Source organism: Piliocolobus tephrosceles, chromosome 1 (assembly GCF_002776525.5).
Source record: "Piliocolobus tephrosceles isolate RC106 chromosome 1, ASM277652v3, whole genome shotgun sequence".
In the NCBI taxonomy this organism is placed as follows: Eukaryota; Metazoa; Chordata; class Mammalia; order Primates; family Cercopithecidae; genus Piliocolobus; species Piliocolobus tephrosceles.
In genome coordinates this window covers 212,927,334-212,951,041 of record NC_045434.1, presented here as the reverse complement: position 1 = coordinate 212,951,041, position 23,708 = coordinate 212,927,334, and the positions used below count along the sequence as shown (strand labels likewise).

At 47.0% G+C, this 23,708-nt stretch overlaps 1 protein-coding gene across 2 annotated transcripts in view; it reads left to right on the top strand.

Annotated features, from left to right (window-relative positions):
- Nucleotides 1-23,708, top strand: part of CA6 (carbonic anhydrase 6) — a 37,280-nt gene that overhangs the window by 4,813 nt on the left and 8,759 nt on the right. For both annotated transcript variants that reach the window (XM_026447394.1, XM_023215327.1), the window contains exons 3-7: nt 8,315-8,463; nt 10,082-10,174; nt 14,216-14,285; nt 19,833-19,990; nt 23,052-23,166. In XM_026447394.1, coding sequence (XP_026303179.1) covers nt 8,315-8,463; nt 10,082-10,174; nt 14,216-14,285; nt 19,833-19,990; nt 23,052-23,166 — 585 coding nt within the window. The remainder of the gene's footprint in view (nt 1-8,314; nt 8,464-10,081; nt 10,175-14,215; nt 14,286-19,832; nt 19,991-23,051; nt 23,167-23,708) is intronic.

Here is a 23,708-nt window from a genome sequence, read left to right as displayed (position 1 = left end):
AGTACTTTAGGAGGCTGAGGTGGGAGGATCACTTGAGGTCAAAATTTGAGAAGAGCCTGGGCAACTTGGTGAGACTCCATCTCTACAAAAAATCAAAACGTTAGCCAGGAGTGGTGGTGAGTGCCTGTAGTCCCAGCTACTTGGGAGGCTGAGGTGGGAGGATCACTTGAGCCTGGGAGGTCAAGGGTGTGGTGAGCCGAGATCACCACTGCACTTGAACCTGGGCAACAGAGCGAGACCCTGTTTCTTAAAAAAAAAAAAAAGGTCACAGGACTTAGTTTTCTTATCTTGAACCTGGGCAACAGAGCGAGGCCCTGTTTCTTTAAATAAATAAATTAAAAAAAGAAAGGTCACAGGACTTAGTTTTCTTATCTTGCACAATCAAGAAAATAAAACTGGCGTGGTGAGGTGGCTCATACCTGTAATCTCAGCACTTTGGGAGCCCGAGGTGGGCAGATCACCTGAGGTCAGGAGTTCGAGACTAGCCTGGCCAACATGGTGAAACCTTGTCTCTACTAAAAATACCAAAATTGGTTGGGCGTGGTGGCGCATGCCTGTAATCCCAGCTACTCGGAAGGCTGAGGCAGGAGAATTGCTTAAACCCAGGAGGCGGAGGTTGCAGTGAGCCAAGATCATGCCATTGCACTCCAGCCTGGGCAACAAGAGCAAAACTCCATCTCAGAAAAAAAAAAAAGAAAGAAAAAAAGAAAGAAAACCAATTATCCTTTATAGCACTGGTGAAAGTAGCAAATTGGAGAATGAAGCTTTGTCTGTAAAAGGACTCAGGTTTATGTGGCCAAGAGCCCTGAAATACACAAAGAATGAACAAAAGCCTCATTTTCATCATAACATCAAGCTCTTGTTTCCAAAATTACTCTCTGGCGCTTCCAGATTGGCAGGCTGAACTCTTCCTCCTCTCCTTGTCCTCTCCTTGTGGAGAAAGGGTGAAGCACAAAGGCCAAAGGCAGTGGCTTTGTTCACCCTCCCTGGACAGCGGGCGGGAAGAAATCAGTGATGGAGGGATCTCCGGGGGCAGCCCCTGCTGAGTGTGGGGTTCATGCTGAGGGCCCAGGAGAGGGAAGGCATAAGGAAGAGAAGAGCCCAGCTTCCCAAGGGGCTTGCAGTGGCTCGCTCCTCCCAATTTCCAGAGGACCCTGTCCTTTCTTCCTTTGGGGCTGTGCTCAAATTTCTGTGGTCTGGAAGCCTGTTCCTTTGGGGTTCTCACCTCACACGACAGCATGCCGGACATTAGAGTGGACCCAAAGTTCACATTAATTATATATATATGTTTTAAAATTTTTCTTTTGAGACGGTGCCTTGCTCTGTTGCCCCAGCTGGAATGCAGTGGTGCAATCTTGGCTCACTGGAACCTCCACTTCCCAGATTCAAGCGATTCTCCTGCCTCAACCTCCCCCAATAGCTGGGGCTACAGGCATGTGCCACCATGCCCAGCTACTTTTTGTATTTTTAGTAGAGATGGGGTTTCAGCATGTTGGCCAGGCTGGTCTCAAACCCCTTGCCTCAAGTGATCTGCCCATCTCAGCCTCCCAAAGTGCTAGAATTACAGGCATGAGCCACTGTGACTGGCCATAATTCTATTTTTTGATGTAAAGGGGTTTTTCTTGAGATGGATCTGTCACCCGGGCTGGAATGCAGTGGCATGATCTTGGCTCACTGCAACCTCTGCCTCCTAGGGTCAAGCAATTCTCATGCCTCAGCCTCCTGAGTAGCTGGGATTACAGGTGTGCGCCACCACCCCCAGCTAATTTTTGTATTTTTTGTAGAGATGGGGTTTCAGCATGTCGGCCAGGCTGGTCTTGAACTCCTGGCCTCAAGTGATCCACCAACCTCGGCCTCTCGAAGTGTTGAGATTACAGGCGTGAACCGCTGCACATGGCCTGATATAAAGTATTTTGAAAGATTTTTATAATTTAGCTTTTGAAGTTATTTGGCTATTGACACTGGCTACTTTTCAGCAAGCTCCAAGCACATTCAGGAATTCTACTGAAGCGAAAAAAAATAATCTACAAACTTTGACTCTAATGAGATTTTGATGAACACTAAGCTTAACAATAAAGTTGACGTGATGTATTAAAGGTTTGTTAATTTTTGGTTTTGCAAGATTCTTTTACTTGAGACGACGTCTTGCCCTACGCCCAGGCTGGAGTGGGGTGGCATGACCTCGGCTCACCGCAACCTCTGCCTCCCTGGTTCAATGGATTCCCCTGCCTCAGCCTTCCCAGTAGCTGGGATTACAGGCACGTGCCACCACGCCTGGCTAATTTTTGCATTTCTAGTACAGATGGGGTTTCACCATGTTGGCCAGGCTGGTCTCGAATTCCTGACCTCAAGTGATCCGCCTCCCAAAGTGCTGGAATTACAGGCATGAGCCATCACACCTAGTCAGGTTTTGACAGGTTTCGAATCACGTGTATCGAGCAATCATTTCAGTGTCATCAAAACCCTGTGGTCCACCTGTTCATCTCTCCCTTCCTTCCTAACCCCTGGCCATCACTGATCTTTTCATTTGACCTGTAGTTTTTCCTTTTCCAAAATGTCACATGGTTGGAATCATACAGAATGTAGCCTTTTCACATTGGCTTCTTTCACTGAGTAATATGCATTTAAGGTTCCTTCATGTCTTTTCATGGCTTAATAGCTCATTTCTTTTTAGTGCTGAATATTCTATTGCCTGGATGAACCACAGTTTATCCATTCCCCTATCCAAAGACATCTGGGTTGCTTCTCAGTTTTGGCAGTTATGAATAAAGCTGTTATAAAACCTGTGTGCAGGCCAGGCATGGTGGCTCATGCCACTAACCCTAGCACTTTGAGAGGCCAAGGTGGGAGCATCACTTGAGCCCAGGAATTTGAGACCAGCCCGGGCAATGTAGTGAGACCTAGAAAAGTAATCAAAAAATTAGCCTGGCATGGTGGCTCAAACATACAGTCCTAGCTACTTAGGAGATTGAGGTGCGAGGCTTGCTTGAGCCTGGGAGGTCAAGGCTGCAGTGAGCTATGATCGTACCACTGCACTCCAGCCTGGGTGACAGCGAGACCTTCTCTCAATCAATCAATCAATCAATTCCATGTGCAGGTTTGTGTGTTTTCAATTCATGTGGGTAAATACCAAGAGCTTGCTTGATTGTATAGTAATGTCAGAGGCATTTGAACCAGAGTGATCCATCTTTTATAGGGGGTGGGTAAAATAAGGCTGAGACTTACTGGACTGCACTCCCAGGAGGTTAAGTCATTCTAAGTCACAAGATGAAAGAGGAGGTTGGCACAAGATACAGGTCGTAAATCTTGCTGATAAAACAGATTGCAATAAAGAAGCCTGACAAATCCTACCAAAATCAAGATGGCCACGAGAGTGACCTCTGGTCATCCTCACTGCTACGCTCCAGCTAGCACCATGACAGTTTACAGATGCCATGGCAATGTCAGGAAGTCACCCTATGTGGTCTGAAAAGGGGAGGCATGAATAATCCACCCCTTGTTTAGCATATAATTAAGACATAACCATCAAAATGGGCAACCAGCTGCCCTTGGAGCTGCTGTGCCTTTGGAGCAGCCATTTTTTATTCCACTACTTCCTTTTTTTTTTTTTTTGGAGACAGAATCTTGCTCTGAGGCTGGAGTACAGTGGTGCTATCTTGGCTCCCTGCAACCTCTGCCTCCGGTTCAAGTGATTCTCGTGCCTCAGCCTCTCAAGTAGCTGGGATTACAGGCGTGCACTGTGATGCCCCTGTTAAGTTTTAGTAGAGACGAGGTTTCGCCATGTTGGCCAGGCTGGTCTTGAACTCCTGACCTCGAGTGATCTACCTGCCTCGGCCTCCCAAAGTGCTGGGATTGCAGGCATGAGCCACCACGCCTGGCCTATTTCTTTACTTTCTTAATAAACTTGCTTTCACTTTATTCTGTAGACTCACCCCAAATTCTTTCTTGTGTGAGATCCAAGAACCCTCTCTTGGGGTCTGGATCGGGACCCCTTTTCGGTACCATATAGACCAAGTTGGAAAGGATGGACGTTGAAATAGTATTAAGTCTTCCTATCTGTGAACATGGAATATTTCTCCACTTATTTAGTTCTTCCTGATTTATTTCATTAGTTTTATGATTTTCCGTGTATAGATTTTGTCCATGTTTTTGGGCAAGTTTTGTATTTTTAGTAGAGACGAGGTTTCTCCATGTTGGCTAGGCTGGTCTTGAACCCTTGACCTCAGGTGATCTGCCTGCCTTGGCCTCCCAAATTACTAGGATTACAGGTATGAGCTGCTAGGCCTGGCCTCCTCATTTTAAAATTAAATTAAATTAGATTCAACATTTCAACAAAGAGAAATTCAAATTGAAACACAGGCTATTGAGACACACAAATTGCTACAAAATTTCTAAAACTAACTCCCAATTGATCTGTTTTGCTGTAGACTAGTAACAGTTGGTAAGCCGGCACTGATCCATTAATACATATTGCCCAGGTGTAGTGGCTCTCCTATAATCCCAGCACTTTGAGAGGCCAAGGCAGGCAGATTGCTTGAGCCCAGGAGTTTGAGACCAGCCTGGGCAACATAGTGAAATTCTGTCTCTACAAATAAACTTAAAAATTAGCTGGACATGGTGGTGTGTGCCTGTAGTCCTATCTACTTGAAGGGCTGAGGCAGGAGGATTGTTTGAGCCTGGGAGGTAGAGGGTGCGGTGAGCTGAGGTCATGCCACTGCACCCCAGCCTGGGTGACAGAGTAAGACCCTGTCTCAACAACAAAAAAATATGTATTTAAATTTTCCAAAATACATTTGATAGGCTCCAGAAAAGCTTAAATGCCTGAGGTACTGGGCCTCTAGTGTTCAGTGTTTTCTTAATATATACTATTTTCTTAATAATTGCTATTGGCTACTTCTTTTATGAAGTTCCTTGAATATATGGATAACCGCGTATTCATCTTTTCATCATGGTACTTGCCACAGATCCTGACAGAGCAAATTCAAAATGTTCACTGAATGGTACATTTGAGCAGAAAAGACCTGAACATAAAAGGATAAGTCCTCAAACAGGCGCCCATGAGTGACACAGAATTCTACACAGGTTTTGATTTTTTAATGTTCAGCGGGGAGGCAGGAGGCTGGTGGTTCCTTTTTCTTTTTCAATTTTATTTATTTATTTTTGAGATGTAGTCTCACTCTGTCGCCCTGGTTGGAATGCAGTGGCCGTGATCTTGGCTCACTATAAGCTCTGCCTCCTGGGTTCAAGTGATTCTCCTGCCTCAGCCTCCCGAGTAGCTGGGATTACAGGTTTGCACCACCATGCCTGACTAATTTTTGTATTTTTGGTAGAGATGGGGTTTCTCCATGTTGGCCAGGCTGGACTTGAACTCTAGACCTCAAGTGATCTGCCCTCCTTGACCTCCCAAAGTGCTGGGATTACAGGTGTGAGCCACTGTGCCCGGCATCAACTTCTAGTGAAATAGCTTTTCACTAGAAAAATTTCGAAAGTAGTACAGAGATTTCCCACATGTTCTTTGCCCACTTCCCCTAGCACTAATATCTTATAACCATAGTACAATTATTATTATTATTATTATTATTTTGGAGATGGAGTCTCATTCTGTTGCCCAGGCTGGAGTGCAGTGGCACAATCTTGGCTCACTGCAACCTCTGCCTCCCAAGTTCAAGCAATTCTACTGCCTCAGCCTCCTGAGTAGTTGGGATTACAGGCTTGCACCACCATGCCTGGCTAATTTTGTATTTTTTTTTTTTTTTTTCAGTAGAGACAGGGTTTCTCCATGTTGGTCAGGCTGGTCTCGAACTCCCAACCTCAGGTGATCTGCCCACCTCAGCCTCCCAAAGTGCTGGGATTACAGGAGTGAGTCACCACGCCCAGCCACCATGGTACAATTATTATTGAATTTAAATGATACAATACAGTTAACTCCAGACCTCATTTGAATGACATGACTTTCTCACTCCTATATTTTTCTGGTCCAGGGTCTAACCCAGGATTCCACATTGCACTTCGCTGTCAGGTCTCTTTAAGTCTCTTCCAATCTCAGTCAGTTTCTCAGTCTTTGACTTCCATGACCTTGACAGTTTGCTGATTGTTTCTTGAGCACAGCTAATTCTTGTATTATGTGACTTTTCTCTTCTGATAGGAAACTGATTACATTGGGTTCCCATAAAGGGGAGCAGCCTCTTCTGGAAGTTAAGTTGATTTGCAGATCTGGAAGTTTCAGCCAGTTGACTTTTGGGAACAGCCAGTTAACTTTTGGCCTTGCCTTTTCAAAAGCACAATGATGGCCCGGTGTGGTGGCTCACGCCTATAATTCCAGCACTTTGGGAGGCCGAGGTGGGTGGATCACCTGAGCTCAGGAATTCAAGACCAGCCTGGCCAACATGGTGGAAACCTGTCTACACTAAAAATACAAAAAGTAGCCAGGCATGGTGGCGGGTGCCTGTATTTCCAGCTACTGGGGAGACTGAGGCAGGAGAATCGCTTGAACCCAGGAAGTAGTGAGCTGAAATCGCACCGTTGCACTCCAGCCTGGGCGACAAGAGGAAACTCCGTCTTAAAAAAAAAAAAAAAAAAAAAAAAAACACAACAACAGGCTCAGGCTTGTGGCTCTTTTCCAATTGGGCCTGTGTGGGCCTGTCAGTGTAACCAGAAGTAACACATTCCGTCTCCCGGGGGCTGTGTTTTGGGGAAATTGTGAGGACCTCTCTCATTTCTTCTGTGGTGCTGACTGTCTATTTAGGGAGCTCTGCTCCGGTCCTCAGTTCCTCAGCTCCCATCCGCTTTCAGCATCGCTGACCTTGCATGCCTCCTTTTCTTGCAAGCATTGATTTTTGAGGCCAGCCACATCTCAAGCTGTAAATACCAAGCACTTGTGTTCTGCCAAACGGCTGGTGAAAACCTTTCAGGCTAGATTACTGCGTTACAGCACATTACGTTTATGAATTTAATCATAGCTCCCTGCTCCTTTAGACAATTTGGAAAGGAAGAAGGGGGGCATCTGACGGGTTTTAAATACCTCATATTTGCTGTCTTTTAAGAAAATGTTCTTGTTTACAGCCACCACTGATGACTTTAAATAGGAAGATCTTGCCGGGTGTGGTGGCTCATGCCTATAATCCCAGCACTTTGGGGGGCTGAGGAGGTCGGATCATTTGAGGTCAGGAGTTTGAGACCAGCCTGGCCAATGTGGTGAAACCCCGTCTCTACTAAAAATACAAAAATTGGCCGGGCATGGTGGCATATTCCTGTAATCTCAGCTACTGGGGAGGCTGAGGCAGGAGAATCGCTTGAACCCAGGAGGCAGAGGTTGCAGCGAGCCTAGATCATGCCACTGCACTCCAGTCTGGGTGACAGAGTAAGATTCTGTCTCAAAATAAATAAATAAATAAATAAATAAATGGGAAGATCTCGCTCTTGAGACACATGCTGCCTGGTCCTTTCCAACGCTAAAGTTGTATCTTCATAGGTATTTTTCTTAGTCACTTTTCTTAGTAACTGAGTCCATTTTTCCTTTTTGTGTAGTTCATTCCAAAAGACAGAGATTTCAGCTGGGTGTGGTGGCTCATGGCTGTAATCCCAACACTTTGGGAGGCTGAGGCAGGTGGATCACTTGAGGTCAGGAATTCGAGACCAGCCTAACCAATATGGTGAAACCCCATCTCTCCTAAAAATACAAAAATGAGTCAGGTGTGGTGGCGGGCACCTGTAGTCCCAGCTACTCGGGAGGCTGAGGTGGGAGGATCCCTTGAAGCCAGGAGTTGGAGGCTGCAGTGAGTTGCTCCAGTGAGTCATGATCGTGCCACTGCACTCCACCCTGAGCAGCAGAGTGAGCCTGAAAAAAAAAAAGAAAAGAAAAGAAAACAGTTCTAAGAGGCCCCATTTCCTATTCTTATACCTTCGGCAAATTCCAAAATCGGCCAGAGATAGAGAGTAGAATTCTAGTTTCCATGTCCATTGACCGTAATTTTTCAGGACCTTCCCTTTCCCTGGGGCCAGCAAGCTGGACCTGCCACTCTGTGGTCCTGCCTTTGGCCTGTTGGTTCTGAGCAGGAAGGTGTGTGCTGGGGAGAGGCACTTGCCCAGCCTGGTTTACTCAGTGCCTGGCCTCCATCCTGACCTCACCCTGTGCCATGTGTGCAAACGCCTCTTCTCCTTTGGCGACCCTGCTCATGGCATGCTAAGTCAGTCTATGGTATTGACTTGCCCTAGGCTCAGACAGGTGGGAGGTGAGCAGAGAAGCTACCCAGCCTGTAGGCCTGACCCCTCTGTGTTCACCTACTCTGCTCTCAGCCCCACCTTTTCTCTCCAGTGCAGATCAGCCTGCCCTCCACCATGCGCATGACAGCAGCCGACGGCACTGTGTACATAGCCCAGCAGATGCACTTTCACTGGGGAGGAGCATCCTCGAAGATCAGGGGCTCTGAGCACACCGTGGACGGGATCAGACATGTGATCGAGGTACCTGAGGACCCCCACTGCATCCTCTTTCCTTCAAACCCTGTAGTCACTTTCCTTTTTATTTATTTATTTTGAGACAGAGTCTCGCTCTGTCGCCCCGGCTGGAGTGCAGTGGCGCGATCTCAGCTCACTGCAACCTCCACCTTCTGGGTTCAAGCAATTCTCTTGCCTCAGTCCCTCGAGTAAATGGGATTACAGGCACCCACCACCATGCCCGACTAAATTTTGTATTTTTAGTGGAGATGGAGTTTCACCACGTTGGTTAGGCTGGTCTCGAACTCCTGACCTCAGATGATGCACCCGCCTTGGCCTCCCAAAGCGCTGGGATTATAGGTGTGAGCCACAGTGCCGGCCGTCACTTTTCTTATTAAAATAGCCAAGGCCGGGTGTACTGGCTCACACCTATAATTCCAGCACTTTGGAAGGTCAAGGCAGGGGAACTGCTTGAGCCCAAGAGTTCTAGATCAGCCTGGGCAACGTAGCGAGATCCTGTGACTACAAAAAAAAAAAAAAAAAAAAATTAGCCAGGAGTGGTGGCGCACGCTTATAGCTCCAGCTTCTGAGGAGGCTGAGGTGGGAGGATGGCTTGAGGCCGGGAGGTTGAGGCTGCAGTGAGTCCTGATCATGCCGCTGCACTCCAGTCTGAGTAACAAAACAAACAAAAACAGCCAAAAGACTTTGTGCAAAGGTAGCAGTTACGTTATCCTGAAGTTGAGTTTATTTTTTATTCACTCAGCAACTGTTGATGGATCACCACTTTGTGACAGGGGTTCAGGCAAGGTCCTGCCCTTACAGGACTCCGGTGGGCAGGACCTCACAGCCCACAGGGTGTGGCAAGCCCTCCTTTGTTTCAGCTGGATTTTTATGTGTTTGATTTTCTTTTTTTGTTTTTTGAGACGGAGTTTTGCTCCTTTGCCCAGGCTGGCGTGAAGTGGTGTGATCTTGGCTCACTGCAACCTCTGTCCCCTGGGTTCGAATCATTCTCCTGCCTCAGCCACCCGAGAAGCTGGGATTACAGGCACCTGCCACCATAGCCTGCTAATTTTTGTATTTTTAGTAAAGACGGGGTTTCGCCATGTTGGTCAAGCTGGTCTCAAACTCCTGACCTCAAGTGTTCCACCCGCCTCAGCCACCCAAAGTGCTGGGATTACAGGCATGAGCCTCTGCGTCTGGACTGTGTTAGATTTTCTGAGTTCCCTCTTTTGCCAGAATCCATCCATAGGATGACTACACGTTAACAGTGGTTGCCTGGGACAAGGGGCGCAAACTCACTCTCCCCGCAAAGCCCCCAGACACCCCAGGATAACCCTATGCCCTCATGTGACCCCTTCAGACTCTGCCAGCTTGTCTGCCCTGGAGGGAGGTGTGGTTGGGAAATGGCCTGAAACTGCCATCTTCCAGAATCCCACTCTTGCTCTTTCCATTCTTTGGGAAGTTTCTGCTCTTGATTCATGGGATTTGCAGCCTAGATGGAGGGAGATGGAGGTCCAAGTTGCTTGTGTGGAACAGTCTGAGGCCTCAGATGGAGCACCTTTCTTTCTCTTCCTTCTTCCCTGGAAATCTTAAGCACCCAAATTTCTATGAACTGCCCTTGACCCACCCTACCTTGCTCTTACAGATTCACGTTGTTCACTACAATTCTAAATACAAGAGCTATGAGATAGCCCAAGATGCACCCGATGGTTTGGCTGTACTGGCAGCCTTCGCTGAGGTAAGCAGAAACTACCCACGTGTGTCTGCAAAGTCTAGTTGAACAGCCTTCTTCATTATCACTCTCCATCTTTTCCCAAGCTCACAGTTCTTGGAAACATTGACTGGATGGAAGATCACTGTGCTCCTTCTGTGCTGTCAATCTCCAGACCTTAGTTAACATGGACAAGCTGACTTAAAAGAGCTGGAATCCCAGAGGGGTTGCGTAGACACACATTGTTCGAAGGGCAAAGGGAAACCTGCAACCCAATCAGACAAAGGCAACACCTCTGCGTTTCCTTTTTTTTTTTTTTTCTTTTGAGACAAAGTTTCACTCTTGTCGCCCAGGTTGGAGTGCAGTGGCACGATCTCAGCTTACTGCAACCTTCGCCTCCCAGGTTCAAACGATTCTCCTGCCTCAGGCTCTCAAGTAGCTGGGATTACAGGTGCCTGCCACCACGCTTAGCTAATTTTTGTATTTTTAGTAGAGATGGGTTTCACTATATGGGCTAGGCTGGTTGCGAACTCCTGACCTCAGGTGATCCGCCCACCTCGGCCTCCCAAAGTGCTGGGATTACAGGTGTGAGCTATCACACCCGGTCAACACCTCTGCATTTCTAAGAAAATCTAGATGGTGGGGCTGGGCACGGTGGCTCACATCTGTAATCCTAGCACTTTGGGAAGCCAAAGTGGGTGGATCACTTGAGGTCAGGAGTTCAAGACCAGGCTCACCAACATGGCAAGACCCCATCTCTACTAAAAATACAAAAATTAGCTGGGCATGATGGTGGGCACCTGTAACTCCAGCTACTTGGGAAGCTGAGGGACGAGAATCACTTGAACCCAGGAGGCGGAGGTTGCAGTGAGCCAAGATGACGCTATTGCATTCCAGCCTGGGCAATAAAGCTACACTTCATCTCAAAAAAAAAAAAAAAAAAAAAAAAAAAAAGCTGGGCACGGTGGCTCACGCCTGTAATCCCAGCACTTTGGGAGGCCAAGGCAGGAGAATAACTTGAACCTGAGAGGTAGAGGTTGCAGTGAGCTGAGACTGTGCCATTGCGCTGCAGCCTGGGCAACAAGAGGGAAACCAAAACCAAAACAAAACAAAAACTCCAGGCATGGTGGCTCATGCCTGTAATCGTGGCACTTTGGGAAGCCGAGGCAGGCGGATCACCTGAGGTCAGGAGTTTGAGACTAGCCTGACCAACATGGAAAAACCCCATCTCTACTAAAAATGCAAAATTATCAGGGCGTGGTGGCACATGCCGATAATCCCAGCTACTGCAGAGGCTGAGGCATGAGAACCACTCAATCCCAAGAGGCAGAGGCTACAGTGAGCCAAGATAATACCACTACACTCCAGCCTGGATGACAAAGCAAGACTCCATCTTTTTTTTTTTTTTTTTTCTTTTTTGAGACGGAGTCTCACTCTGTCGCCCAGGCTGGAGTGCAGTGGCCGGATCTCAGCTCATTGCAAGCTCTGCCTCCGGGGTTCACGCCATTCTCCTGCCTCAGCCTCCCGAGTAGCTGGGACTACAGGCGCCCACCACCTCGCCCGGCTAGTTTTTTGTATTTTTTAGTAGAGATGGGGTTTCACTGTGTTAGCCAGGATGGTCTCGATCTCCTGACCTCGTGATCCACCCGTCTCGGCCTCCCAAAGTGCTGGGATTACAGGCTTGAGCCACCGCGCCCGGCCGAGACTCCATCTTAAAAACAAAACAAAACAAAAAAAAGTTGGGCATGCAAAGAAATAGGAAAATGTAATCCATATTTAGGAGGAAAAAATAACTCAAATCAATCAACAGAAACTGACCTGAGTGGACTCAGAGCGATTAGGCAGACAGGACTTTAAAACAACTATCAATGCTGTGGCTAAGCGAAAAAAAGGAAACAAACCACCAACTATCATAAATGTTTGAAGAATGAAAGGAAACTATGTTCAAAGAATTGAAGGAAAATATGATGACAATGACTCAAAAAGGGAATCTCAATAGAGAAATAGAAACTTTAAAGATGCACCAAATGGAAAGTCTAGAGTTGAAAAGTATAATAAATAAAATGAAAAAAATCACTAGATGGGCCCAAAGCAGATGTGAGGCAGCAGAAGAAAAAAAGAATCAGTTCATTTGAAGACAGAGCAATGAAAATATCCAATTTGAAAAACAGAGAAAAAAGACAGAAGAAAAATGAATAGCCTTGTAGACTCACAGGGACAACATTAAGTATAGCAACACACACAGACACACACACACACACACACATATATATAATGGGAGTCCCAGAAGGAGAGGAGAGAGAGAAAGTGGAAGGAAAAAAACAAACAAAATAATGGCCAAAAAGCCTCAAATCTGAGGAAAAACATAAATTTACCAATCCAGGAAACTAAAAAAACCCCAAGTCTGATAAATAAACCCCAAGTCTAGATACATCAAAAATTAAACTGCTGAAAGCAGCAAGAGAAAAGGGATTTATTATATGTAGAGAAATGACCGTCCAATTAATGGCTGACTTTTCAAGTCATCAGAACACGCTGGAATGACTGTCAATCAACAATTCTATATCCAATCAACCACCCTTCAACAATGAAGGTGAAACAAAGACATTCCCAGATATACAAGAACCAGTATAATTGCTAGCAGGCCTATCTTACAAGTCACATATAAGGATGCTCTTCTGGCTGAAAGAAAATGACACCAGACAGTAACTCTGATCCACAGAAAGAAGTGAAGAGTACTGGAAATGGAGAACAGAGAAGACTACACACATATATTTTTTGTGTTTTCTTCTTTTAATTTCTTTTTAAAAACCATCAAGATTATTTAAAGCAACGACTATACCACTATATATACCACTGGCTTATAATATATGTAGATGTAATACATATGACAAAAATAGAAGAAAGGAAGAGGAAGAAATAGAGCTCTTTTGAAGCAAAGTTGCTATCTTTTACTGAAATTAAATTAATATTAACCTGACATAGATTGTGATTGAGTTGTACATGGTAATCACTTGAGCAACCACTAAGAAAATAACTAAAAATGATTAAATGGTACATGAAAGGTATTTGCTTAACACAAAAGAAGGCAGTAAATGTGGAACAATGCAACAATAAAGGCACGAGACATCTAGAAAACAAATAGCAAATGCAGTCAGAAAGCCAAGAAAGCCAAATTTATGCGCAGTGAAAGAGATCAACCACTTGACTGAAAAGAAGCACTGAAAATAGACCTTTTTCACCCAAAGCAACTTTTCTGACTTTTAAAGCCAATACTCATTCAAAAGAGTTATTTGGTGTTGGGAGAATTGTAGTCGTTCTGCCTTGGACGTCTGGCTCTCTGTCGGAAGTCCTGAGGATGAAGAAGGGAGCTCGTGAGATCAAGCCCTCCTCATCACAAAGAATCTGACTGTAGCTGACACTGCCCAAAACAAGCACACAGGCTGGGTGTGGTGGCTCACACCTGTAATCCCAGCACTTGGGAGGCCGAGGTGGTCAGGAGTTCGAGACCAGCCTGGCCAACGTGGTGAAACCCCATCTCTACTAAAAATACAAAAAAATTAGCCAGGCGTAGTGGTGAGCACCTGTAATCCCAGCTACTCAGGAGGCTGAGGCAGGAGAATAGCTTGAACCCGGAAGGCGGAGGTTGCAGTGAGCTGAGATCACCCCACTGCACTCCAGCCTGGGCAAGAGAGAAAGACTCCCTCTCAAAAAACAAACAAATAAACAAACAAAAAACCCACAAACAAACAAACAAAAACAAGCACGCAGGGGACTTTTTTAGAGTAAGTGTTGGCCATTTCTGAGGGCATCACCAATGACTGAGAAGCTTCTTTCCCTGGAAGCTGCCAAAATACTTAAGATAGTGCCTTTCTGGAGGGACTCCTGAACCTGTGTGGTTGGTAGCAAAGGTCAGACTGTCTCTGCCAAAACACAACAGGGCACAGGCTGCCTCTCCTTACTCTCTAGGCTCAGCCCAATCAACTAGAAAGCTGAGCGGCTGGATGAGTAGAGATGGTGCTGGGGCCTCTTCTTCACTTACGCTCAGTGCTCTGCGCTTCGTTGCAGGTGAAGGATTACCCTGAAAACACTTACTACAGCAGCTTCATTTCTCATCTGGCCAACATCAAGTACCCAGGTAAGGGAAGCCAATTGTGGCTGCAGGAGGGAAAGGGAATGAGTGTGGGGTGTGCTCAGGGGGCGGGGGATTGATGCTGGTGGGGAGGGTGGCCAGTGGGCCCTGCCAAGGGGGTCCACCCCTCCCTGTGCCAGATTACTTGTTCCAGTGATTTCTGCTGTTGGCTTAGGCAGCAAACCTCTCTGAGAAGGCTGTGCATAAATTCAATGTGTCACTTCCTATGATTGGAACTTCTGGCTGGAGTTGCACTAAGTAGGGATATCCTTGCTTCGATGGCTGTCACCTCAGCTGGCAGTGACAGTCCTGGCAGCTAGAGAGATGTCCACCTGGCTCCAGGCTGAGATGAATGTCAAGAGGGAAGCCCTCGTCATCCCACTTGGACATACAGACACTCGGGGTGCTCTTCCGTCCCCTCTGCCTCCAGAAGGCAGCATTCTTGTAAGAGCCATCTCCCGCCCAGGGTCAACCCTTGACTGAGCTATAACCACATCAGCTCTGCATTCTCGACTTCACATGTCCCATTCCGCCCGCACCTCCCAGCCTCCCAGTCCTCTGACTTCAGCACCCAGCCCTTCCTGCAACTCACCTGACCCGAGTCCTCCAAACCTGAGGCTTCCACATTCTTGCTCTTAGTGACGCCTGTGTTCTTTCATCTCTCTCCCAGCTTAGATTCCACCCCAACACTCTCAAGTCTCCCTCAACACTCCCATGCAAACACCCTCTATGCCCTCACTCCTCTACCCCTCCACGAACTCACCTGGCAAAGCTCCAGACCAACTCAGAGCTGGCAGCCAAAGGGCTGAATGCAGTTGGACAGGAATCCATAGACATCTAACTGGTATTATTATCGCTATTAGTTTTGAGACATGGTCTCACTCTGTCGTGCAGGCTGGGGTGCCGTGGTGCGATCATGACACAGTGCAGCCTCGACCTCTGGGGCTCGGTTGATCCTCCCACCTCAGCCTCCTGAGTAGCGGGGACTACAGGTGCACCACCATGCTTGGCTGGTTTTTTGTATTTTTAGTAGAGACAGGGTCTCACCATGTTCTCAGGCTGGTCTTCAACTCCTAGGCTCAAGTGATCCGCCCGCCTCAACTTCCCAAAGTTTTGGGATTATAGGCATGAGCCACCGCACCTGGCCAACTGGTATTTTTTTTTTTTTTTTTTTTTTTTTATAGCTACAAATATGAACAGTGCCCAGAAATCCTAAAGTACCACCCTGGGCATTTTCTTTCTGACCTCCCAAATTCTTGTCACACGCTTTCTCCTCTCTCCTGAAGCCCCTGTGCCTGGGCTCCAGGATGTGATGTTGGCCAGATGAGAAATGAAGCTGCTGTAGTAAGTGTTTTCAGGGTAATCCTTCACCTTCACTCCCACTCCATTGAGAAGGCAGAAGCCATGGGCAGAAACACTCCACTTCTTAACCCACGTGCATCTGGACCAGATTCCACGTCCTCTCTTCAGCTGCAATGGATGACAAATCCCTGCTCTTGTCAACACCACCCCTCCCACGTGGGCCCCAACCCCACTCCTCTTCCATGCTCAGGGCCTCCTTTCCTGCCATTCTCTTCCCTCTCTTCTGCATCACTGATTTCTCTCTTTTCTTTTTTGAGATGGAGTCTTGCTCTGTCACCAGGCTGGAGTGCAGTGGCGCGATCTCAGCTCACTGCAACCTCTGCCTCCCGGGTTCAAGTGGTTCCCCTGCCTCAGCCTCCTGAGTAGCTGGGACTACAGGCACACACCACCACGCCTGGCTAATTTTTTGTATTTTAGTAGGGACAGGGTTTCACCATGTTAGCCAGGATGATCTCGATCTCCTGACCTCGTGATCTGCCCACCTCAGTCTCCCAAAGTGCTGGGATTACAGGTGTGAGTCACTGCACCCGGCTTTTTTTTTTTTTCTTTCTTTCTTTTGAGACGGAGTTTCGCTCTTGTTGCCCAGGCTGGAGTGCAATGGCGCCATCTCGGCTAGCTGCAACCTCCGCCTCCCGGGTTCGAGCGATTTTCCTGCCTCAGTCTCCTGAGTAGCTGGGATTATAGGCATGCACCACCACACCCGGCTAATTTTGTGTTTTTAGTTTCTCCATGTTGTATTTTTAGTAGAGACGGGGTTTCTCCATGTTGGTCAGGCTGATCTCCAACTCCTGACCTCAGGTGATCCACCCACCTTGGCCTCCCAAAGTGCTGGGATTACAAGCATGAGCCACTGGGCCCAGCTCTTTTTACTTTTCAAAACCATTGCTACTTCCCCAGCTGTCCCCCAGTTCTCTGGCTCCGCTTGAAAAGGTCATAGAATAGTCCTGTTCTCCTTTCTCACCCACCCCACCCTGAGCTGGCCACTGCTCCACCGAGCCAGAGTGGTGGGCAGATCTATGGGCCACTCTTCTTCTCTTGTCTTAGTTTACCTTCAAAGGGTGGTCCGGCGCGCCCCAGCTCTGCCCTCTCACTCTCTGGCTCCTGCTCTAAGTGTTGGGTGGAGTCAGGCTCTGTCTCATCTCAGTGACTCCATGCAGTCCCACAGCCTCAATTAAAACTTACCACTTAAGGCCGGGAGCGGTGGCTCACACCTCCCAGCACTTTGGGAGGCTGAGGCGGGCCCATCACCTGAGGTCAGGAGTTTAAGACCAGTCTGGCCAACATGGTGAAACCCCGTCTCTACTAAAAGTACAAAAATTAGCCAGGCATGGTGGCGGGTGCCTGTAATCCCAGCTACTCGGGAGGCTGAGGCAGGAGAACTGCTTGAACCCGGGAGGTGGAGTTTGCAGCAAGCTGAGATTGTGCCATTGCACTCCAGCCTGGGTGACAGAGTGAGACAACATCTCAAACAACAACAACAACAACAAATTTACAACTTAAACCATTTTAAATGTACAGTTCAGTAGTATTAAGTACATTTACACTGTGGCGCAAGCATCACACCCCTCCATTGCCGGAACTTTTTTCGTCTTCCTAAACTGAAACTCTGCACCCGTTCAACAGTAACTCCCCATCTCCCCTTCCAGCTTCTGGTAACCACAGTTTCTGTCTCTAAGAATTTGACTATTCTAGGTACCTCATATAAGTAGAATCATACAGTATTTGTCTTTTTTTTTTTTTGGTCTGGATTATTTCACTTAGCGTAATGTCTTTTAGGTTTGCCCACATTATAGCATGTTATCAGAATTTCATTCCTTTTTAAGGCTGAAGTGGCCAGGCGAGGTGGCTCACACCTGTAATCCCAGTGCTTTGGGAGGCTAAGGCTGGCGGAGCACTTGAGGTCAGGAGTTTGAGACCAGCCTGGCCAACATGGTGAAACCCCATCTCTACTAAAAATACAAAAATTAGCCGGGTGTTATGGCAAGTGTCTGTAGTCCTAGCTACTCAGGAGGCTGAGGCAGGAGAATTGCTTGAACCCAGGAGGCGGAGGTTGCTGTGAGCTGAGATTGCGCCACTGCACTCCAGTCTGGGGGACAGAGGGAGACTCTGCCGCAAAAAAAAAAAAAAAAAAAAAAAAAAAGGCTGAAGGGAGTATGATATTCTGTTTATCCATTTAACTACCGGTGAGCATTTGGGTGGCTCCCACCTTTTAGCTATTGTGAGGTGACGCTGCAATGAATATGAATATGGGTGTACAAGTATCTCTTTGAGTTCCTGCTTTCATTTCTTTTGGGTAGATAGGAGTTAAATTGCTGAGTCATGTGGGAACCAATTTTTAAAAATTTTTTTGTTGTTGTTTTTTGTTTTTTGAGACAGAGTCTCTCTGAGGTGGGAATGCAGTGGCTCGATCTCGGTTCACTGCAACCTCCGCCTCCCAAGTTCAAGCACTCCTCCTGCCTCAGCCTCCCGAGTAGCTGGGATTACAGGCACGTGCCACCATGCTCAGCTAATTTTTGTATTTTTAGTAGAGATGGGATTTCACCATGTTGGCTAGGCTGTTCTCTAACTCCTGACCTCAAATGATCCGCCCACCTTGGCCTCCCAGAGTGCTGGGATTACCACACCTGGTGTGGCTACCACACCTGGCTGTATGTTTATTTTTTGAGGAACCATTATACTATTTTCTATAGCGGCTGCATCCTGATTCTGGAATTCTTGGCTTTCACTTAAATATGTTAGAGTTACAAAAATAGATCTCTACCACAGAGTCCTTTTGGAGGTTATGTCTTGGAATCTTCCAATAATAATAAAACTTAGAACTCTTTTGCCTACTCATGGGCTTATGCACCCTGAGACATTGTGGCCTTGGTTGAACAGGCCTATCTACGTATGTCTCAAAACTGTATTCTCTGCCTTTAAGAAGCGCAAAAGCACTCAGGGAAAGTGAAGCAAAACCCAGCTCAATCCTGTGTTGCCTTGAGAGTCTCGTGCCGAGCTCAGGGGCTCAGCGTTGTTGACATGAATGGAACAAGGGCCTCTCTAGAGCAGGAGCAGATGTGGCTCCTGTAGGAGCTTTGCAGGCCCTGGTGCAAGTGGCCCCTCCCTACGCCCCGCCTGTGGCTGGGCTTGGTTCCCAGCTGGCATGGCAGGAAGAGCTCAGGACCAGATGCCTACACCTGGACCCTGGCTTGGTTCTGATTCTGCATTTATTATTAAAAAAAAAAATTTTCTGGCCGGGCGCGGTGGCTCAAGCCTGTAATCCCAGCACTTTGGAAGGCCAAGATGGGCGGATCACGAGGTCAGGAGATCGAGACCATCCTGGCTAACACAGTGAAACCCCGTCTCTATTAAAAACTACAAAAAACTAGCTGGGCGAGGTGGCGGCGCCTGTAGTCCCAGCTACCCGGGAGGCTGAGGCAGGAGAATGGCGTGAACCCGGGAGGCGGAGCTTGCAGTGAGCTGAGATCCGGCCACAGCACTACAGCCCGGGTGACAGAGCGAGACTCTGTCTCAAAAAAAAAAAAAAATTTTTTTAAACTTATTTTTGAGACGGGGCCTCCCTGTGTTGCCCAGGCTGGCCTTGAACTCTTGGCCCCAAGCAATCCTCCCCGCCTTGGCCTCCCAGAGTGTTGAGATTCCAGGCGTGAGCCACTGCGCCTGGCCTGATTCTGCATTTACAACTGCAGTCTACCCACTTCTCAATGAGCCCAAACCAAGGCATTTTGGTCTTTCTTTGAGGGCACTTACCCAGAAGTCTCCAGGGGCCATAGTTATTTCTTTCATTGATCATAAAATATGTCCTCTGCCTAGCCATGATAATGGTGACCACAGCAGTTACATGTAGGAGTCCTTCCCTATGTAGTGGTTCAATGCCAGCTGCTTTCCAGACGTTACCTCCTTACCCTCACAGCAATCCTGCTGACCATTCCACAGATGAGAAAATGGCTGCAGAGCGAGCACCCAGCCAAGAGCACTCAGCCAGGAGGAGGTGTCTGAGTGCGTCTGTCCCCAAAGTCTCTCCCCTCAATCCCTTCCAGGGAGAAGTAAACTGGAAAATTGTTTCCTAATCATCAGCTTCTATATTCTGCTGAACTCGAGAGATTGGAACCTGGAGAGGCCTGGGCCTAAGCTGTCCTCCTGAGGGGCAGCAGTGGTCCCTGACATTCTGTTACCTTCTGTCTTCTTGGTCAGGACAAAGAACAACCCTGACTGGCCTTGACATTCAGGACATGCTGCCCAAGAACCTCCAGCACTACTACAGCTACCACGGCTCACTCACCACGCCTCCCTGTACTGAGAACGTCCACTGGTTTGTGCTGGCGGATTTTGTCAAGCTCTCCAGGACACAGGTAATGTATGGCGTCGCTTTGCCGAAGTCTTCCCATTTGACTGCCTGGTTAACAAGGGTGCTCCCCAGCATCTCAACGAACGTCAACAACTGGGGGGTCCTACGGTATTTTCTGTGTGCAGGGCTACTGTGCCTCATCTATCCAACCTTTATTTTCTTTTTTTTTGAGACAGAGTCTCACTCTGTCACCCGGGCTGGAGTTCAGTGGCACAGCCTTGGCTCACTGCAGTCTCCGCCTCCCAGGTTCAAGCAATTCTCCTGCTTCAGACTCCCAAGTACCTGGGACTACAGGCATGCACCACCACGCCCGGCTAGTTTTTGTTTTTAGTAGGGACAGAGTTTTACCATGTTGCCCAGGCAGGTCTCAAACTCCTGGGTTCAAGCAATCTGCCTGTCTTAGCCTCCCAGAGTGCTGGGATTACAGGTGTGAGCCACTGCGCCTGGCCATCTCCTTTTCTTAAACTTTTCATTTCCTTAGAGAAAGGGGTGGAAGAGACCCCTGCTCAAGGACACCCACACCCCAAAATGTTGCCAGTCAGGCTGGAAGTGCCCCCAGACACCTGACAAAAGCAAATGGTAAATTATCTCTGGAAAAAATGAGCTTAAATCCAGACCTAGAAGAATTTTCACAAAGAAAGTTACCTGAAATTAGCTCAATTAAGAAAAAAAAATACAAAACATATGAGGAAAAAAGACATTATAAATGAGAGCCAGCAGAATCAGACCTACAAAGATTTCACTTAGTGGAATTATCAGACAATCAATAGGACATAAGAATGTTTAATATGTATAAATAAATAAGAGGTTTAAATATGAGCAAAGAACAAAAAAGTCTAAAAATGGACATCCAGACTTGGTACAAAAATACACATAGAATTTCTAGAAATGGAAAAATAGTATCAAAAATTAATAATCCAGGTCACTCGCGGTGGCTCATGACTATAATCCCAGTACTTTGGGAGGCTAAAGTGGGTGGATCACCTGAGGTCAGGAGTTTGAGATCAGCCTGGCCAGCATGGTGGAACCCCATCTCTACTAAAAGTACAAAAATTAGCTGGGTGTTATGGCAGGTGTCTGTAATCCCAGCTACTTAGGAGGCTGAGGCAGGAGAATTGCTTGAACCTAGGAGGCGGAGGTTGCAGTGAGCTGAGATCACGCCATTGCACTCCAGCCTGGGTGACGGGGCAAGACTCCATCTCAAAAAAAAACAAAAATACAAAAACAAAAAACAACTCAATGAATGGGTTTAACAGCATGTTAGACACAGTTTGAGAGAATTAGTAAATTGGAGACAGCCAATAATATCTAGAATGCAGCACAGAGAAAAAGAGATGGAACTATGACAAGAAGTGAAGAGACACAGTGTACTGGAAAGGTCTAGTAAATGTCTAATCAAAATCCTAGAAGGAGAAGAGAGGCAGAATAGGGAAGAGTCATGATTTGACAAAATATTGACTGACAATTTTCAGCAAGAGATACCAAGTCATATATTCAAGAATGCCAATTAGTTTCTCTCTCTGTCTCACTCTCTCTCTCTAGGTGTGTACATATATGTGTGTGTTTGTGTACACAACACCCTGCACTAAACACATCACAGTGAAATCATCAAAGACAAAGAAATAATTTAAAAATTAGCCAGAAAGAAAAGAGAGATTATCACGAAAAGAGTCTTATTAGACAGAGAGTTGATTCAACATAGTGACAGTGAAAGTCAGAAGGGAGTGGAAACATAATTTCAAAGTGCTGAGGAAAAAAAAAATAGCCAATATAGAATTGTATGTGCAGCAAAAATGCCTTTCAAGGATATAGACAAAATACAGACATTTTTAGGCCAGGTGAGGTGGCTCACACCTGTAATTCCAGCACGATGGGAGACTGAGGAGGGCGAATGGCCTGAGAAGTTTGAGACCAGCCTGGCCAACATGGTGAAACCCCATCTCTACTAAAAATATAAAAATTATCTAGATGTGGTGGTGGGTGCCTGTAGTCCCAGCTAGTCAGGAGGCTGAGGCAGGAGAGAATAACTTGAACCTGGGAGGTGGAGGTTGCAGCAAGTTGAGATTGTGTCACTGCACTCCAGCCTGGCAACAGAACGAGACTCCATTTAAAAAACAAACAAACAAACAAAAAAACCCCAATATTTTCAGAAAAACAAAAATTGAGTTTGCCCCTTGATATATTTCTGCTTACTTCTTTCTCTGCTTTCTATTATTGGACAAACACTCATATAAAAAGCTGAAAAGAGAGATTCTGTTGGAAGAATGCACGGATAGATTAGTTCTGGAATAATGCCTGACACTCAGCACCCAGAATCTCCCCTGGACTTGAGATCTTCTTACAGTTGCTTCATCAGGGTTATATAAATCCGAGTTCTAGCCCAGTTGTTAATTCTTTTTTTTGTTTTTTTGAGACAGAGTTCCGCTCTGTCTCCCAGGCTGGAGTGCGGTTGCGTGATATTGGCTCACTGCAGCCTCTGCCTCCCAGGTTCAAGTGATTCTCCTGCCTCAGCCTCCTGAGTAACTGGGATTACAGGTGCACAAGACGATGATCAGCTAATTTTGGTATTTTTAGTAGAGAAGGGGTTTCACCATGTTGGCCAGGCTGATCTCTAACTCCTGAGCTCAAGTGATCCACCCACCCTGGCCTCCCAAAGTGTTGGGATTACAGGTGTGAGCCACTGTGCCCAGCCAATTGTTATTTCTTTTTTTTTTTTTGAGACAGAGTCTTGCTCTATCGCACAGGCTGGAGTGCAGTGGTGCGATCTTGGCTCACTGCAAGCTCTGCCTCCCAGGTTCACACCATTCTCCTGCCTTAGCCTCGCCAGCAGCTGGGACTACAGGCGCCCGCCACCACCCCTGGCTAATATTTTTGTATTATTAGTAGAGATGGGGTTTCACCATGTTAGCCAGGATGGTCTCCATCTCCTGACCTCGTGATCCGCCCTTCTTGGCCTCCCAAAGTGCTAGGATTACAGGCGTGAGCCACCGCGCCCGGCCAATTGTTATTTCTTTTAAATTACCCAGTGCCTCTTCCCCTCCATAATGCACTCATGTTGCCCCCAGGTTTGGAAGCTGGAGAATTCCTTACTGGATCACCACAACAAGACCATCCAAAACGATTACCGCAGGACCCAGCCTCTGAACCACAGAGTGGTGGAATCCAACTTCCCGAATCAGGGTGAGTGAGATCGACTCTTGATCATGTTCTGCAGTTTAACTCCTGTTTTGCTCCTTCCTCTAGGTGGACCCATCTCTTCTGGCAATAGTAAGGGAAGGAGAGTCATTTCAGTAGCAGGAGGCTCAGGTGGGCCAAGCTGCACAGGGCTTGGGCAGAGGGTGATGACTTTTTCCCAGTCCAGGCAGGGATGCCAGTGAGTAGAACACAAGAGACGATCAGGAGAGACAGCTACGTGATTTATTACCTACATAGTCTTGGCTAGAGAAGAAGCGAAAAGACCACAACATCCAGAAGCTCTCATAAGAGTGTAGGTTCAAGTTAACCCTTTTTTTTTTTTTTTTTTTTTTTGAGACAGAGTCTCGCTCCATCACCCAGGCCGGAGTGCAGTGGTACAATCTCGTCTCACTACAACCTCCGCCTCCTGGGTTCAAGTGATTCTCCTGCCTCAGCCTCCCCAGTAGCTGGGATTACAAGCACCTGCCACCACACCCAGCCTTTTTTTTTTTTTTTTTTTTTTTTAACAGAAATGGGGTTTTTCCATG